The sequence below is a fragment of the Aquarana catesbeiana genome, linkage group LG07, assembly GCF_042186555.1.
Source record: "Aquarana catesbeiana isolate 2022-GZ linkage group LG07, ASM4218655v1, whole genome shotgun sequence".
Taxonomy (NCBI): Eukaryota; Metazoa; Chordata; class Amphibia; order Anura; family Ranidae; genus Aquarana; species Aquarana catesbeiana.
The window spans coordinates 263732743-263751492 of record NC_133330.1 but is presented as its reverse complement, the minus strand read 5'-3'; the positions used below and the strand labels follow the sequence as shown (position 1 = coordinate 263751492).

Here is an 18750-nt window from a genome sequence, read left to right as displayed (position 1 = left end):
AGGTCCATTGGAATGAACCACAGGGTGAGTACACGGATTGAAAACTGGCTACAGGGGCGAGTTCAGAGGGTAGTGATAAATGGGGAGTACTCGGAATGGTCCGGAGTGGAAAGTGGTGTCCCCCAGGGTTCTGTCCTGGGATCAATCCTATTTAATTTATTCATAAATGACCTGGAGGATGGGATAAACAGGTCAATCTCTGTATTTGTGGATGATACTAAGCAAAGCATGGCAAAAACTTCTCTGCAGTATGTGGAAACCTTGCAAGAAGATCTGAACAAATTTATGGGGTGGGCAACTACATGCAAATGAGATTTAATGTAGGAAAATCTAAAATAATGCGTTTGGGTGGCAAAAATATGAATGCAATCTACACACTGGGGGAGAACCACTGGGGGATTCTAGGATGGAAAAGGACCTGGGGGTCCTAGTAGATGACAGGCTCAGCAATGGCATGCAATGCCAAGCTGCTGCAAGCAAAGCAAACAGAATATTGGCATGCATTAAAAAGGGGATTAACTCCAGAGATAAAACAATAATTCTCCCTCTCTACAAGACGCTGGTCCAGCCGCACCTGGAGTATGATGTCTAGTTCTGGGCACCAGTCCTCAGGAAGGATGTGCTGGAACTGAAAAGAATCCAGAGAAGGGCAACAAAGGGACTGGAGGACCTTAGTTATGAGGATAGGTTACAAGCACTGAACGTATTCTCTCTGGAGAGGAGATCCTTGAGAGGGGATATGATTTCAATGTACAAATACCGTACTGATGACCCCACAATAGGGATAAAACTTTTCTGTGAAAGGCAATTTAATAAGACACGCGGCCATTCACTAAAATTAGAAGAAAAGAGGTTTAACCTAAAACTGCGTAGAGGGTTCCTTACTATAAGTGTGGTTAGGATGTAGAATCCTCTTCCACAAGCAGTGGTTTCAGTGGGGAGCATCGATAATTTAAAAAACTATTAGATAAGCACCTGAACTAACACAACATCCAGGGATATACAATGTAATACTGACCTAAAATCACACACATAGGTTGGACTTGATGGTCTTTTTTCAACCTTGCCTACTGTATAACTGTGTAATGGTGTATTGCCATTTTTTTTTCAAATTTACTATTGACTAAGTCACATGATGGAACCTACTTGACAGTCTTGATTTGCTTCTCAGGCTTTTCAGGGTATTGGATAATAAAGTCGATGACAGTGTCTGGCTTCTGGAGAAGGGTACCAAGTTTGGTCTTTATCTCCTTGGCTCTAAGGAAAAAAAAACAGAATATTGAATTAGGTAGGTTTTAGTTGATGACACATATCTATTATTTGCGTTTCTTTAAGGAAAACTCCACTTTCAATAAAATATTGATGTAACACGTATTACTTCGACCCAAGCTACTTTGTGTTATTTTAAATGACATTTAAATTTCAATCTACAGCAAGCAATCATTTTATAAAACTGCCAAAAAAAAACTGCAACCATTGCAAATGGTTCAGAACTACCCATAATTCCAAGTCTCTGTTAAGAGAACTGGCTTATTACTTTTACCAGATGTCTGCACAGAACTTGAAATCAATTATAGGCATTGTGACATCACCACCCCAACTTTCCACATATTTTCAATCAGAGAATGCTTTGCATTCATCATAAAATTGCAAAATGTTCCCTGAATGGTGCGAGCACCCAGTGAGCAACCTCACAATGCAGGAGGGAAGCCACTCAGCACAGGACACAGTGCCTACTTAAGTGATTTCTAGCTTCCGCAAGGATCCCACGGTATGGGACAGACTTAAATTGGTCCAAGCATAAGGGGACTCATTTTTAAATTGCATCTTTTAGTAACCCTAGTCTGCATTAATAAATTCCTGACAGGTCACAAGATACTGCCGCTGTGTATTAAAAAGAATCTGTACCTTTACCATTACAAAATAATCCTTGAGCACCAGTCCGTGACTTTGCCTAGGTTGAGGTGTAGCTAAATAATAATTCACTTTACTAAGTCTGCTGCAGGCAAGAGGAAGCATTTTTTCAGTTTTTCCTCCCCCTGTGATCAGACTGCAGTGCTGTATTTTTCAGTAAGTCACAAGGTGAGAAAAGTTACATGATTGTTTTATCTTTAAGTAAGCATCTCAGTCCAGGAATTAAGTGTATGTCCATGTGATAGCTAAAAAAAACACCTGTGAGTGTTATACTTAGAATGCAATTAAAGAAGAAGGTAAGTCAGCATATCAACAGCAGGCCAAGTGGTCTCTATAAGATTGCTTTACCACTCTATTACTTTCATTTAATTAAAATCCTCATAAAATAACCCTTTTTGGAAAGTTTCTTTGTACTCATGTGACCATTAACCGCCAGTGTGTGTGATTCTCTGCTGACTGGGGTGTAGAGAGTTCCCTTGATCTGTGATGTCAGTTGAGGAAGCACACCAACCCTTTGGACTGCGCTTCAGAGAGCTAGGGAGGAGCTGTCATTGTATGGAACAGAGATTGAGGAAGCCCCCAAGATGCCTGGCATTTGTGAATAAGGCAGCACTGCTTCCAGATCCAGACAATGCTGGGTGGTATCAACCCTTTGCATATGGGCTGAATAGTCTTGTCAGATCAGAGCAGGAAATCAGTTCATATAGAGTTTAATGGTAGGACCACCAGGTAAATTATGTATAAAGTCTAATGCAGCGTACACACGGTCGGACTTTCTATCCTACTTGGTCCGGCACACTTTCCGACGGACTTTGTCCGCCAGGTGCGCCGGACTTTAAAACGGACGGACTTGCCCACACACGACCGGACTTTCCGGCGGGCTAAGTCCGCCCGTCTTTCCGACGGACTTTCGCCGGAGTTCCGGCGGACTTTCAGAATGAACGGACTTGCCCACACACGGACAAGTCCGTTCATTTTGAACGTGACTCAGGTGCGACGGGACTAGAAAAGGATGTCAATCTTGCCGCTTTTATCGGCGAGATTGACACCTTGCGAGCCCCGTCGCGGGGCATACCAGGCCCTTAGGTCTGGTATGGATTATAAAGGGAACCCCCTACGCCGAAAAAACGGCGTGGGGTCCCCCCTAAAATCCATACCAGACCCCGATCCGAGCACGCAGCCTGGCCGGTCAGGAAAGGGGGTGGGGACGAGCGAGCGCCCCCCCCTCCTGAACCGTACCAGGCCGCATGCCCTCAACATGGGGGGTGGGTGCTTTGGGGGAGGGGGGCGCCCTGCGGGGCCCCCCCACCCCAAAGCACCTTGTCCCCATGTTGATGAGGACAAGGGCCTCTTCCCGACAACCCTGGCCGTTGGTTGTCGGGGTCTGCGGGCGGGGGCTTATCGGAATCTGGGAGCCCCCTTTAATAAGGGGGCCCCCAGATCCCGGCCCCCCACCCTATGTGAATGAGTATGGGGTACATGGTACCCCTACCCATTCACCTAGGGAAAAAGTGTAAGTAATAAAACACACTACACAGGTTTTTAAAATATTTTATTAAACAGCTCCGGGGGGGATCTTCCTCCGGCTTCGGGGGTCTTCTTCCAGCTTCGGGGGTCCCTCCGCTTCATCTTCTCCCGGCGTCCGGTTGGTTCTTCTCCGCTCTCTTCTCCCGGTGTTCCTGTTCTTCGGCCGGCTCCTCTGCTGTCTTCAAGTAGCTCTCTTGCCAGCAGAGGTCCGGACTTCTGGGCTTCTGGGCTTCTGGGCTTCTCTTCCCCAGATGTTGACACGACGCTCTCTCCTGCTGGACTGTTCTCCGAGGGCTGCGTTGTGACTTATATAGGCGGAGACCCCGCCCCCTTTTGATGTCACAGTCACTTTTTCCCTAGGTGAATGGGTAGGGGTACCATGTACCCCATACTCATTCACATAGGGTGGGGGGCCGGGATCTGGGGGCCCCCTTATTAAAGGGGGCTCCCAGATTCCGATAAGCCCCCGCCCGCAGACCCCGACAACCAACGGCCAGGGTTGTCGGGAAGAGGCCCTTGTCCTCATCAACATGGGGACAAGGTGCTTTGGGGTGGGGGGGCCCCGCAGGGCGCCCCCCTCCCCCAAAGCACCCACCCCCCATGTTGAGGGCATGCGGCCTGGTACGGTTCAGGAGGGGGGGGCGCTCGCTCGTCCCCACCCCCTTTCCTGACCGGCCAGGCTGCGTGCTCGGATCGGGGTCTGGTATGGATTTTAGGGGGGACCCCACGCCGTTTTTTCGGCGTAGGGGGTTCCCTTTATAATCCATACCAGACCTAAGGGCCTGGCATGCACCGCGCTCACCGCAATAGGAAAATTTGTTTTTCCTATTGCAGAGAGCGCGAGATGCAATACCCTGCCCTCGCGTCGTATCTGGTCCGTCGGACCAGCCTACACACGAGCGGGCTTTCCGTCGGACCAGCACACACACGAGCGGACTTTCCGCCCGAAACTGAGTCCTACGGAAAGATTTAAAACTTGTTTCAAATCTAGGTCCGGCGGGCTTTTGGGAAGAAGTCCGCCGGAAAAGTCCGCCGCCGCCCACACACGGGCGGATTGTCCGGCACACTCTGGTCCGCCGGACCAAGTATGCCGGAAAGTCCGACCGTGTGTACGCGGCATAAGGCTTTGAAAAACGAGCTTAATGTCAGTATGTGCAGAAAGCTGGAAAAATAGACTATATAGAATAAAAAAAATGAAGATCCTACATAGTATATTCATTTTGTTAATCACCCAAACAACTACTACCCCAATAACTACTCCATATTTTTTCTTAAAATGATGCAAAATTATTAAAATGCCTATTTTGTAACAGAGTTGTATTCTGGATATTTGCACAGGCTGATCTTTCAAATAGCCGTTAACTTTTGTTTTGTGAGTTTTGAATGCTTGTAAAATAAAGAAGTTGACCATTTTTGCCTGATACTTTAAGAGACATTTTACTTAAATATATCTTTAGCGATATTGAAACACAAGTTTACCCACAGGCCTATTCAATCAATAGTTCTAGCCATAACATGTTGGTTTTCTACAGAAATTATTCCAAGTTTTATTAGGTGATGTTATTTTTTCTACATAAGGTGAATTCACAAATTGTATTAAAATAAACATTTTCCAACATACTTCTAGAGATGCAAAATAATGTAACCAATTCAGTGAAGGGTTTTGTTAGGTCCAATTATTTTAAAATTTCTTTAGATTATTTATGGAAAAATTTGGTGGCAAAAAAAAAGATATTTTCTTTCCTTTTTACAAGTGTACACAAGCATACAGTTATCTTCACTAGATCAATATACTTAGAGAGCAGTAACAGAGCCATGGCACTTTTATCTATAAGGAAGCAGAGCTCTTACTTAGGAAGTCAACAGGCAGTTAATAGATGAGGACACAACACACGTCATCCAGACTCTTTGACTGATACTCATATATGCAGTGTACTTTCATTTTTCTGTAGTTGTTTGATTTCTTCTTTGTGAACTTTGTTCAGTGTGTACATTTCACCTTAGTATAAATACAGAGTTGGTTACCATGACAACAGAGAAACTAGCAGGGGATAGGAACAGTTTTTTCCATGATGTTCAGTTGTGCCTTAGGTAATAAAGTATTGTCCAATGATATGTCCCACAGTAGCAAGCATAATACACAGTATTTGCAAAGTCTGTAAGTGATGAATTACATTGGGACGATTGTTGATCACATACATTTTTCTTGTTGACCTTTACACTTTAAATGTAAAAATTAGAGGGACTAACTTTGTTTAGTTGAAAAAAAATACCCATACTGTGCAGAAAATAAATAAATAAAAATACACTGAAATGCATGTTAAAAACACACTGACACACAGTGCATTGCAAGATAAAGAAATGTATACCAGTGCATATAAATTATGCATGCACTAATGCGTGCTATGGTGTGAATGGGCCCCCAATCCCCAATTCGATCTAAGCAGATGCTTGTTCACTGGTACCAATGCCTAGTAGTGTGGCCCAGGACCCTTAAAAAACTGAGGGCAATATTACAATAAATGTAAATGACTATTCTGTATTCAATATTTATGTTGTATTTTTAGGAAACATTTATGATGGGATAACATGAAAATAAAGTTAAAATTATAGCAGGCCTTTTGTTGCTCCATTTAATAGTGTCTGGGAGCCATCTATGTTCCCCTGAGGTGACACGAGCACAGGATCCAGTTTTTCCTGGATCAGCGTCATGAGTTGCCCTGGTGCGGGTGGGCTGGCTGCCAACACCATAACAACCAGTGGCACTCTAGTGGCACTCTAAGGGCTTGTTCATACTTGACTAAGTTTCTAATGCTTAACAAACGCTCCTGTAGCTTTAGTATGGGCGTAATGCCCCATACACACGGTCGGATTTTCCGCCGGAAAATGTGTGATAGGACCTTGTTGTCAGAAATTCCGACGGTGTGTGGGCTCCATCACACATTTTCCATCGGAATTTCCGACACACAAAGTTTGAGAGCAGGATATAAAATTTTCCGACAACAAAATCCGTTGTCGGAAATTCCGATCGTGTGTACACAAATCCGACGCACAAAGTGCCACGCATGCTCAGAATAAATAAAGAGATAAAAGCTATTGGCCACTGCCCCGTTTATAGTCCCGACGTACGTGTTTTACGTCACCGCGTTTAGAACGATCGGATTTTCCGACAACTTTGTGTGACCGTGTGTATGCAAGACAAGTTTGAGCCAACATCCGTCGGAAAAAATCCATGGATTTTGTTGTTGGAATGTCCGAACAAAGTCCGACCGTGTGTACGGGGCATTAGACTCGCGTTAATGAGATTTAGTATGGACATTAGACTGGCATTTTACAAGCATTAATGACAAGTTAAAAATGCTCCCCAAACTCCCTATGGGAATTTTTGAAGCATTTGATGAGCATTAAGGTGAATTAAAACCGCTCCACAAATGCCTATTTCATTAGAGGAAATAAACTAATCTTAATGCCCCACAACCGCACCGCAACTGCCTTGCGAAACGTTACCACATAATTGAATGGGAGGAGTTGAAAGGCTTCAAATGCCTCCTGATTCGACATGAGGATTCAATTTTGAAGAAAAGCGTCGCCAATGCTTCATGTTTTGATCATTATTATTATTATTATTATTATTCAGGATTTATATAGCGCCAACAGTTTACGCAGTGCTTTACAATATAAAAGGGAGACAATACAGTTATAATACAATACAATACAATACAATAGGATTAAGAGGGCCCTGCTCAGAAGAGCTTACAATCTAATAGGGTGGGGCAGGTGGTGCAAAAGGTTGTAACTGTGGGGAATGAGCTGGTGGAAGTGGTAGGAGATTAGTTGGAGACGTGATAGGCTTTCCTGAAGAGATGAATTTTCAGGGATTGCCTGAAGGTAGCAAGAGTAGGGGATAGCCGGATAGATGGAGGTAGCGAGTTCCAGAGGATGGGAGAGGCTCTGGAGAAATCCTGGAGACGAGCATGGGAGGAGGAGATGAGAGAGCTTGAAAGCAGGAGGTCTTGAGAAGAGCGGAGAGGTCGATTTGGGTGATATTTGGAGACAAGATTAGTGATATAGCTTGGGGCAGAGTTGTGAATGGCTTTGTATGTTGTGGTTAGAATTTTGAATTTAATTCGCTGGGTGATTGGGAGCCAGTGTAGGGATTGAAGTAGAGGGTTGGCAGACACTGAGCGGTTGGTAAGGTGGATAAGTCTGGCAGCAGCATTCATGATAGACTGAAGAGGGGATAGCCTATGGAGCGGTAGGCCAATGAGAAGGGAATTGCAATAGTCAAGGCATGATCATGTGAACAGCACTGTGTGCTGTCCATTGTATCAATTGCATGGGCGTTTGGGGGGCATTTTTAATGCCTCTCAAATGCCTGCTTTTACTGCCAGTGAACTTAGCCTATCTTACCACCAAGTATTTGGAGTGTGAGAGGAAACCAGAGTACCTATAGAAACTCCATGCAAGCACAGGAAGAACATGCAAGCTCCATGCAGATATTCTTATGGCTTATACCAAGGACCACAGACTTGCAAAGCAGAAGTGCTAATTACTAAGCTACTGTGCTGCCCAATCAACTCTTCTAATAGCCATAGGCTCTGATTTAGAGACTTGGCACTGAAGCCCTGCATTTAGGAATGGGGAAGTTCTACCCCTTTGCATATGCTATGTGTGAGTGGATCTAATGTAGGTCTGATAACTGTCTTGTTTGAAGCAAGAAAACAGAAGGATTAAGTTATTGTCATAGCAAGAAGTTTTGTTAATGAGCACATTTTACTAATCCTGTTTACAGCTGTGGTTCAGGTTTAATCCAGCTATCTTCATTCCGAAAAATACTATATACCAGAAATTGTCCTGTGTTCCTTTACTTGATGAAATTGCTTGTACATGTAATTTTTCTGGCTTCCTCTACATTTCTGTCAGGCTAGACATTAATAGCTTCCATAAGTGTGTTATTTTTTGGGCCTCGATTTTGTACAAAATTGGCCAATTCCACAAGAGAAACAGAACATTCTTCAGCATAATATTTAGCTTTAATCTGTGGCACCTGGTCAACCAGATGGAATGTCTTTAGTTCTTGTCTCACAATTTACATAATTCCTCTTTAAATGTATACTGCACCTTATTCATAACTTTGGTGTACAAAATCATAAACACACATGTGTCTGTGCAAAGTCCTAGAGACCTGAAAGTTCCAGTCATCAACATGAGCGCAAATGCTCACAAAATTGGAAACATATGGAAGGAGTTGACATTACGAAGCTGTATTTATTCATTCATTCATGTAAATGAATGTTTTACGATTTCTTTTACTTTTCAGATGTATTTGATATTTAGAGCTCTGTTTGGATAGAGTAATCGTTCCTACATTTGAAGTTCTTATAGCAATATCACAGAATCTTTGACTACAAAGACAGGGGCTAATGTGTCCTCAACACTTGATATGGCTTAGCTCCTAGACTTTCAAAATTTTTCAAGTTCAAAGACATTAATATGGCATATTGGGAACAATTAACTGCAATGAATAAGGTAATGAGATGTCCATCAGGAAAACAAAAGTTCGGCAGTGTTGGTTGTACATTGTGAATGCAACCCAATAGCACAAAAATTACACTTTTGGCTGGCACTCATGTACATTTGTAACTTATAAGTGTTTATATTTGTGGATAAATTAATAAAAGAAAACTTTTGATGGTTAATATATTTTTTAATGGTCAGCCTCTTATTAATGTTGTTGAGTTCCTTTGGTGTTAGAAAATGATGTGGTATTTCAAAATACAACAAGAAGACCCTGGAGTGAAGATACGCTGGTTGAATTTAGAAAAGTATTTGCATGTAAAATAAATAAATAAATAAGTTAAGGCCAAACAAGACAGATAGCTAATTACCTATGGGACCAACTTCAATATGTAATTCAGGACCTCAAGACACCTACTCCTTATACATACAATACACCCAGTATGTCCTACACAACATAATAAGTCCATCAGTATGGATGCTTACACTGAACTGAAGAGTTTAGTAATAGTTAAAACCATGGCTCCCAACTGTCGCTCATTTGGAAGGACTGCCCCTCTTATGAGACCAAATCCCTCTACTCCTCGTGCAGCCTCAATTGTCCCTCTTTTTGGTCTGATGTGTACATACTATTTTCCTACCAAAAGTGTTAAACTGTACTACATTTTTTTTATCCAACCTCTAAATTATTGTATTTGTTATTTGAAAAACTCAATATAAAGGAAAAATAAGAGATTAAAAAGCACTTGTGTGATTTAGCCAATAATTTTAATATTAGATCTTTGTGGTCTGTGTAACTAGAGCTGTGACAGTGTCATGACCTTTACCTACACACTTTGTGCTAGAAGATGTCCCCCTTTATAGTTTCCAAAAGTTGGGACGTATGGTGAAAACAATTACTACCCCTGAATCTAGCCTGATAAGGGAAAAAAATGAAACACCACTAGTCTAGAGGCAGACATGGCTTGTTAAATCACTCTTGTTAGCTGTAAGCTGTTCATGACAGAGTTCATGCCAGAGTTGTGTATATGCAGAAGTCACTTGGAAACTACTACGCAAACTGTTGGCACTATATAAATCCTGAATAATAATAATAATAATACATCTGGAATGATGTATTCTTATTATGCTCAACTGCAATTAAGTGAATCACTCTCCAGGAGATGATTACCAATGACAGTACTATAATTCTCAAAACTCCATCTTTGAGATAATTATGACTGAAGATCAATATTTTTAGAAATCAAGTGTTAGCTGCATGTCAAATGTTATAGGTAACCTCTATTTCCCTTGTTTTTCTTAAGAGGAGACCGGGACCCTCTTACTCACTAAATATCGACTCTACATTATTAGGTTCATCTTATAGTCTTTAAAAATAATATCTGGGCTAAACCTATATTGTCTAAATACAAAATGAACGTGTGTTCATGTTTAAATCTTGATGTCTTTTATGTATTTCTTCTAGATCTGTTTAGTGATATAGCAATGAAACAACTCCTGCATTTTGTCTCTGAGCAGCCGTTTCCTGTAAAAATTCTCTGTTGAAGAAAGAACCTTTTGTTTTCAGCTTTTCGTTAAAACCATATTCTTAGCTATATGTTGAGCTTCATGCCATGCCCTTTTAGTTTGTTCAGAGGGGGAGTCGACAAATGCTGACTCGGCCCTCTCAACTGCAGCACAGATTATTCTTAGGATCTGGTCTTGGTCTTAATGGCAGCGATTGTTTTAATAAATTGACCTTGTAGAAAGGCCTTGATGTGGTGAGAGGAAACAGCATCAACCAGAACGGGTTAATTCTCCAATAAACTTGTTTGGCTATGCCAGATGTGAAAATCTGGATACACAGGGGAGAATGGCCGGAGACAGTTCTCACTTCATAGTGTGAGGAGGACACTAAGGAGAGCATTTCATCGTTGCCCAGACCAAGATCGATTCTAGAAAGTCTGCCATGCATGACCGAGTGGCATGAGTAGCATTTGGCCCGTGGGTTTTGAGTCCCAAGACATCCCTTAAGCCCAGCTCTGACAGAAGCTGAGCAAAGGAGGTTGGACCCTTCCCCAAACTTTGTTGTGGAGCCCGGGTAGAGTATTTGTCAAGGTCTGCATCTAAATAGTTGTTAAAGTCTCCAACAATGCGTGCAGGAATACCGTGGTAATGTGCCAGAAAGTTAGTCATAAGCTTGATGACTTCCACAGAGAAAGGGGGAGGGACATAAATATTCACTATAATGCAGACCAAGCCATCTAGGTTACACAATAAAAATATATAATGACCATATGGGTCAATGAATGAGGTTGAGCATGGAAAAGATACATTCGGACAAACTAACACACTAATCCCTTTGGAGTAGGAGGAGAAGACAGAGTGGAACTGAGTGCCGAATACACGGGTAGAGAACAGGGATGCCTGGGAGGAGACATGTGGGTCTCTTGTAAACACATCAAAGAGGAGCCCAGGCATTTAACCATGTGAGATACAGCCAACCGTTTCACCCTGTCTCCCAAACTTATCAGAAGGCACAGTTGGTGGTGAAGTGCCTTGTAGTTAGCAATAATCAGGTTGCCCTCTGGCGTCTGACCAGCTCATCCCATAAGGAGCGCTCCTCCCTATCTAGCCACTGCATTGCCAGAGTAGGCTTCTCAAAAAAATGCTACCACTCGCAAGCAGGCTGGGTAAAGCATGGCATACTGCAATTCCAGGGAGTGAAGCCTTTTTTTCACTTCATTGAACTGAGCACGTTGTTTTTGTACCTCTGCTGAGAAGTCTGGAAACAATGAAACCTTGGAGTTGTCCATCACAAGAGCATCCCCCATTGATCTGGCCTTAGAGAGTATAACATCACGATCTTTGTAATTGAGCCGTTTAAACAGGAATGCTCTAGGAGGAGGATTGCCTGCAGACAGGGGTCTAGTGGGGACACGATGTGCATGCACCACTGCAAACATCTGTGAAAATGAGTCCTTCCCAAATTTATTCAGCAGCCATTGTTCTATGAAATGTACAGGATTTTTCCCCTCCATCTTTTCAGGGATGCCTATGGCTCTGACATTATTCCTGCAATGCCTGTTTTTGAAATCGTTGAACGTGCAGAATGTTTAGCAACAATTGTTGAGCATGAGATTCCCTTTGCATAGGGGCCCAGTCATCTTCCAGTGTACCGATGCACCCTTCAATGGCTGAAATGCGGTCTCTCCGTTTTTGCATGTCTTGGTGGAGGAATGACATTTTAGCTTTTACCCCCTTAACCTCTGAGGCCAGGGCTGTAATGGAGAGGTTGCATGATGTGACCGCAGAGAAGATATTTCGCAGCGTGGGTTATGACGCAGCAGGGTTTGGGGTCATGGCCATATGCGGGGCTTGAACGACAGGGAAGGTACTCACAGTGTCCCATGGAAGTAATGGCGCCTTTGGATCCTCAAGTGGCACTGTGTCATCAGCGTCAGACTGAGAGCCGCTGTGATCATCCTGCGTGTCCCCAGACAGCGCAGAGGAGTCCCATGCAGCAGGCATGGAGAACAGCTTTTGAGCTGCCTCCTTGTACTTCTCCTTGGCAGATTTCTGTGACGAGCCTCCATCTTGAGCCACATGGTCCGGTATTAGGCGAGTAGCAGAGCGCGTCTAGACATCTCTCCGGCGAGCAGGGGACATGGCGGCCAGTGGACCAGGAGTTCAGCAATCACCGCAGGGCTAAATATCTCCAAAAATGGGTGATGTTATTCAGTCAGCAGGATAAAAGAGCAGAGACTCGGTGGAGCTCACAAGTCGTGTGTCTGGCTACATGTGCTGCCAAGCCACGCCCAAGAATATATTTCAAATACGTTTTTATGCCTAGAGTTTAGATCTAATCATACACCAATTTACCTTGGTATAGATTTTTCTGGAGTTTTCTAGGCTTTCTAGGTTTTGAAAAATTTTCCACTTAGGTCAGTGGGATGCAGCTAAGTTTTGACATGTATGATGTAACTAAGTTTTAACTAACTAATCAATTACAGTAACACAGAGTAACTTGGTTTGAGAGTGTTTTGCAAGACAAGCAAAATGTTTTAATAAATTTTTACTTGATATACAAGCAATGTCTTCATATAAGAGTAGTGTCATATCACAACTGAGTATAAAATAGAAGAGAGGCGCCTCTAGGTATAGCAATATGGTTACATTTAATGAAGGTAAAACATTTAGCAAATTCACATGGTTGATGATTACAAGAGGCACATCTACGTATGCAGGCATCCGGGGTAAAGCTGTCCACATAAACCATCCTCCGCACCGCCATCAACATCGTCCCTTCCACTCTGCTCTCCAAGCCATGTTTTCACTCTACTGCAGGGTAGTCTTCCCAGTCACGAATGCAGGCTGATAGTGGTAAAAGCCGGCGGTGCGGAGGATGGTTTATGTGGACAGCTTTACCCCAGATGCCTGCATAATTAGATGTGCCTCTTTTAATCATCAACCATGTGAGTCGCTAAATGTTGTATCTTCATTAAATGTAACCATATTGCTACACTAGGCCCCAGTTCACACAGGGGCGGCACGACTTGCAGGTCGCCTCAGCGAGGCGACAGCAAACGACTTCCGTGGCGACTTGCAAAACGACTTCTGTATAGAAGTCTATGCAAGTCGCCCCAAGTCGCCCCCGAAGTAGTACAGGAACCTTTTTCTAAGTCGGAGCTCCTATTAGAACGGTTCCATTGTACAGAACGGGAGGCGACTTGTCAGGCGGCTAGGCGGCTGTGAACCGGCTCTTACAGGCGCCTCTCTTCTCTTTTATACTCTGTAGCTCCTGCTGGATTTTGCTTCTAATCCCCTTGTGGAGGCTGCCATTTGTGGATGGACATTTTATGGTTACACAACCTGGTCACATTGCTATAATATTTTTATATGGACTATAAACTGAAGGACTTATAAACGAATTATGCTTGCATTCAAAGGTTTTACTGTAACTATTTTGATTCTTTATGCTACTAGCCTCAGAAAATAGATAGGAAGGTATATTATATTTTCTTGATTAAAACTTTTTTTCACATTCCTTCAGTTGTTTTTTTGTTTCTGGCCTAGGCCAGAATAATGCCATACATCCCAGAAGTCTTCATGGGTATTTTTTTCTTTTATCTGGAGGAGGGGTTTTCTCAGTTAAGCACACCATCCCAGCTGCATGCTTGAGCTAAGAGCAGGTAGATTCCAGGAAATAAATGCTACATGAATCATTTTTCCTTGCTCAAATGGCTATGGTTAGAAATGCTGGGGGGGGGGGGTGTGCTTTGAATATTACATTATAATTATAATTAATCAAACTTATTTTATAATTATTAAAATTAGTTGAATAGCGTTTTTGGTTTGTGGTACTCAGATACAGTAAAGTTCCACTTTTATTTTTATTTTTTTTAAATATCTTAAACCATCATAGTTTCTTTTTAAAGAAAATTGGTCATCTCCATAAAACTCATACTACCAATTCTTCCTTCCTGATGCATAGCAGGGAATCTTCCAATGGAATATCTTACCTTTAATATCTCTGCCTGCCACGCTGATACACCAATGGAGGCATGACAAAAACCCAGTACCTCTAGTTCTAGAGCACATTTGAACCTTGGAGTGTTCTAAAAGAAAAATTACACTATGGGGTTGCTTTACTAAAACTGGAAACTGCAAAATTTGATGCAGCTCTGCATAGAAAACAATCAGTTTCCAGGTTTTTCTCAAAGCTGAACTGAACAAGCTGAAGTTAGAAGTTGATTGGCTACCATGCACAGATGCACCAGATTTTGCACTCTTCCGTTTTAGTAAATCAACCCCAGTGTGTACCTGCAAGTGCCGTAACGTTCCAGTGGCAAGCTTTTGACTTTAACACTGCTACAAGTTTAATTTCATAGAGGCTCACATAGGCTCAAGACTTACAGATGAGATCATTATTATTGGTCTCTAAAATTTCCTATTTACATAATTTAACAACAACTATGTGATGTGGCTGTCTATCTAACAATCCATTCATATTACATTTAGACAGACAGACTCTCATATTGGAAAGCTGTTAAATCCTGTTGACTCGAAAGATCAAAATCTGTTTTGGCCAGTTTTTGCCAGGTTGATAATTAATACTGTCTCTGCTGAGTTGTTAGCAAAACTTGCGCTTACAGCATGGCCTTCCAGAATTGAGTACTATTGTTATTGAATGCAGCACGTAAATTGCTACAGTTTATTGCGATTCTTTAATGATTTAGAGACTGAAGTAAATAAAAAATGTTCTTTCCGCTAGCTGTTTTCATTCGTGAAGAGCATGACCTCTAGCCAGGAATGCGTCGTTATTTTTCAGTCAACAGTACATGAAAAGATGACTCAAGTTCAATGTTCTCACTAGCTTAGAACGAAGTTAATTTATTACAATAGCAAACATTCAGACATGTGGCTGTAAGAAATTAGCTGACCTTTCATGTTTCATTGTTGTCTGCTCAACAGGCCATGCTAGAATGTAATAATTGTATTTATGTATTCTGTGTCAATACAAAGGGTGTAGCTATCTACAGTATCTCAACCTATAAACACATGTCCTTAAACACCAAAGTTAAAATAATATGGAGGGGCAGGGTAAATAGAAAAGTAGAAATAGGTTTCCGATTCATCCCTTTAATTAATTTTTGTTTTACAGTTTCCATTATTTAGAATGTTAACCAACACTTACCAATAAAGGAACCTATGTAATAGTTTGTGCCAGTAACAGAGATGTATACAAACCTTAAAATGGGTTTTCCTGGCTTGATGGTTGTTAAGTCCCTACAAAAATGAATTCAATAGTACCACAATCCAAATATCGATTCCCTCTTGCCTCCCAGTGGACTCCCAATTACCACCCTGTGCCTGTGACCCTCTCTTAGTATTGATACCATATTTGCAAAAGATACTGACTTCTTAGACGTAGCAGTGTCTCTCCTCTAATCTTCTACCATTTCCAAAGTTCAAGGCTTGGTTCACATTTATGCAAATTGGATGTGGGTTTCCCCATATCCATTTCGCATAGCAGGAGATTGTGACCGACTCTCTATGGAGCTGGTTCACACATCTTCGCAGCGGCTCTGGTGCTAATTGCACAGGAGCCCTGTGCAATTGGTCCATTTCAGGTCAGAATTCAGCCCAAATTTCGGGCTAAAATTGGACCTGAAATAGTGACTGGAGACGCACTGAACTCCTGCTGTCAGCCACTGCGTGTTCTAGTGTGAACTCAGCCTAAGTCCCTTTGTAGAGCCTGTGACTTCTCACTGAGGGCACTAAGCTGTCAATAACCTTGCAAGAGATTGCATATTAGCCAAGCTACACTACTTAGTAAATGTTTACACCCACTTCCATACCGGCAAATCCTTTGATCCTCATTAATATCAATCTAGTGCAACCAATATCCAAAAGAAGAACTAGATTTAGATCACACACTATATTCAATTCAAGCATCTTTCCTTTATCCCAAATTAACACGTGTTAAAAAGTAAGCTTTGACGCATTTTTTACTAAAAAGCTTTGTGAAAGAGTACATCTGCTGCATACTGATGCCAGACTCTAACAATTTTATGCAGGGTAGTCTTTTGGCAGTAATCAGCAAAAAAACAAACAATTTTAGTATCAAGTCACACAAAAGCTATATCTGCATATCTTGCATGTCTTCAAATGGGATCATCCAAACAAAAAGTTTACTAGTGTGCTCACCCAGTTTTCATTACTAATTCAGCTGTACAATCGGATTTTAAAACACTGTACTTCTGTCTCTTTCTGCAGGGACCACAAACAGTGATATTACTCTACCACTACAAGGCAAATGCAATTCCACTTAATCTTTCCACTTTAGCCCATCAGTAAAAGGATAAAAACAGATAAAAGCATAATTTTCAATTTCCTGTCATAATCACCCAGCAAAGGATTTAGCTATAACAGCTTTTTCTGCAAATAAATTGCTTCTCCTAGATGATTTGATTGCAGGCTTTGTATCAAATGAATGTGACCTGCGAAAGAGGGAAAATATCACACAATACAACAATAGTTATAAAGTGATTATGGATTGCCTCTGAATCAGGTATAAAGGCTAAATTCACCTTTCTGCAAAAAAATAATAAATGCACATGTTTGAAGGAAAAAATGTGCATTTATTATTTCTTTCACAGGATCCTGTAGAGCATTGCACCCACAATCAGTGGATTGTGGGTGCATTGTAAGGCACCTGCAGAAATGTCCTCCAGCTTTCTGTCTGTATCTGGGGGACATGTCAGTGGGCTCACAGTCCATTGGGAGCTACAAGCCATCTGCCGCAGTGCCAGATGGGACTTGTACTTATCTCATTCACAGATTCCTGCGATTGAATGATGTGACTGTGCATTGCAAAGCCACACGATTTTTAAATGTAGCAGAGGGTGTGTAGAGAAGAATCCCCACCCACTGTGGAAGGGTAGGGATCAGAGGATGCTTTGCCCTATCAGGGCACAGAGAATAGCTGGTCATTAAGGAGCATCTGGGATGCCCAGCATGCACCGGTCGGTGACGTCATTTGGGGGCAGTGCCACCAAGTGACATTGACAGGTGGCCCTGTCAACATCACATGCCCCATGTATTGCTCGTCCCACCCATTTCCTGGCCTGCCAGCCTGCATGCTCAGGTAAGGGTCTGGTACACATTTTGGGGGGACCCCACGCCATAAAAACCCCCACACCATTTTTTTAAACATTTTTCTATTGCCAGCAATGGTATTGTATTGCCAACAATTTAAATGTCTTTTTTTTTTCTTTATAAATGTCAGTTTTGATGCAGCAATTTCTATACACGTCCAGATGCGCCACTTTTTTTTATTATTGTTTCACATTAGGCATAATTAAAATCACTGCTCCTGTAAAAATAATCTATTTTATAAAAAAAATTGCATTGATACATGTCCCCCAGGATAGTACCCGGGCCCCATACCCTTTTTTGGCCAATGACTTGCATATAAGTCTTCAAAATGGGCACTTTTAAATTTTAAAGTTTGGGTCCCATAGACTATAATGGGGTGCGGAGTTTGGGTCGGAACTTTTGCAATGTTCGAGAGTTCTGGCACGAACCGGGGGTGTTCGGCCCAACTCTATTCTCTGATGAGGTTCTTTAAAAAAATAGTGGCGTATTACCGCCGATGCCCGGGGCGGCTCAGTGTGAAAGGGCTCTTAAACATCACCTATGGAGATTTTTAAGGGTAAAAGTTTGCTGCCATTCCACGAGCGGGCGCAATTTTGAAGCGTGATATGTTGGGTATCAATTTACTCGGCGTAACATTATCTTTCACAATAAAAAAAAAAAAATTGGGCTAACTTTACTGGTGTCTTATTTTTTAATTTAAAAAAGTGTATTTTTTCCAAAAAACGTGCGCTTGTAAGACCACTGCGCAAATACGGTGTGACAGAAAGTATTGCAATGACCGCCATTTTATTCTCTAGGGTGTTCGAAAAAAATATATATAATGTTTGGGGGTTCTAAGTAATTTTCTAGCAAAAAAATATTATTTTAACTTGTAATCAACAAGTGTAAAAAAGAGGCTCGGTCCTTAAGTGGTTAAATCTGTTTTTTTTTTGGTATAGAAAATACGCTGTAATTTGGTTTTCTGAATATTTTAAATAACCTGTAGCTTGTTATGAACATTTTGTAAGGTAATATAAACTACTAAACACACATTTTCCTTTTTTTTCTGCCATAGTCTCGCTAAATAGCTTATATAGGGCGGCACAGTGGTGATGTGGGTAACACTCTTGCCTAGCAAGAATCTTGCCGAATCCCAACCACAACACTACCTGC

General features: G+C 41.9%; 1 protein-coding gene across 1 annotated transcript in view; it reads right to left on the bottom strand.

The window, feature by feature from the left end:
* Nucleotides 1–18750, bottom strand: part of RGS5 (regulator of G protein signaling 5) — a 266688-nt gene that overhangs the window by 124243 nt on the left and 123695 nt on the right. The window contains exon 2 of the mRNA XM_073593280.1: nt 1147–1257. Within this exon, the coding sequence (XP_073449381.1) occupies nt 1147–1257 (111 nt within the window). The remainder of the gene's footprint in view (nt 1–1146; nt 1258–18750) is intronic.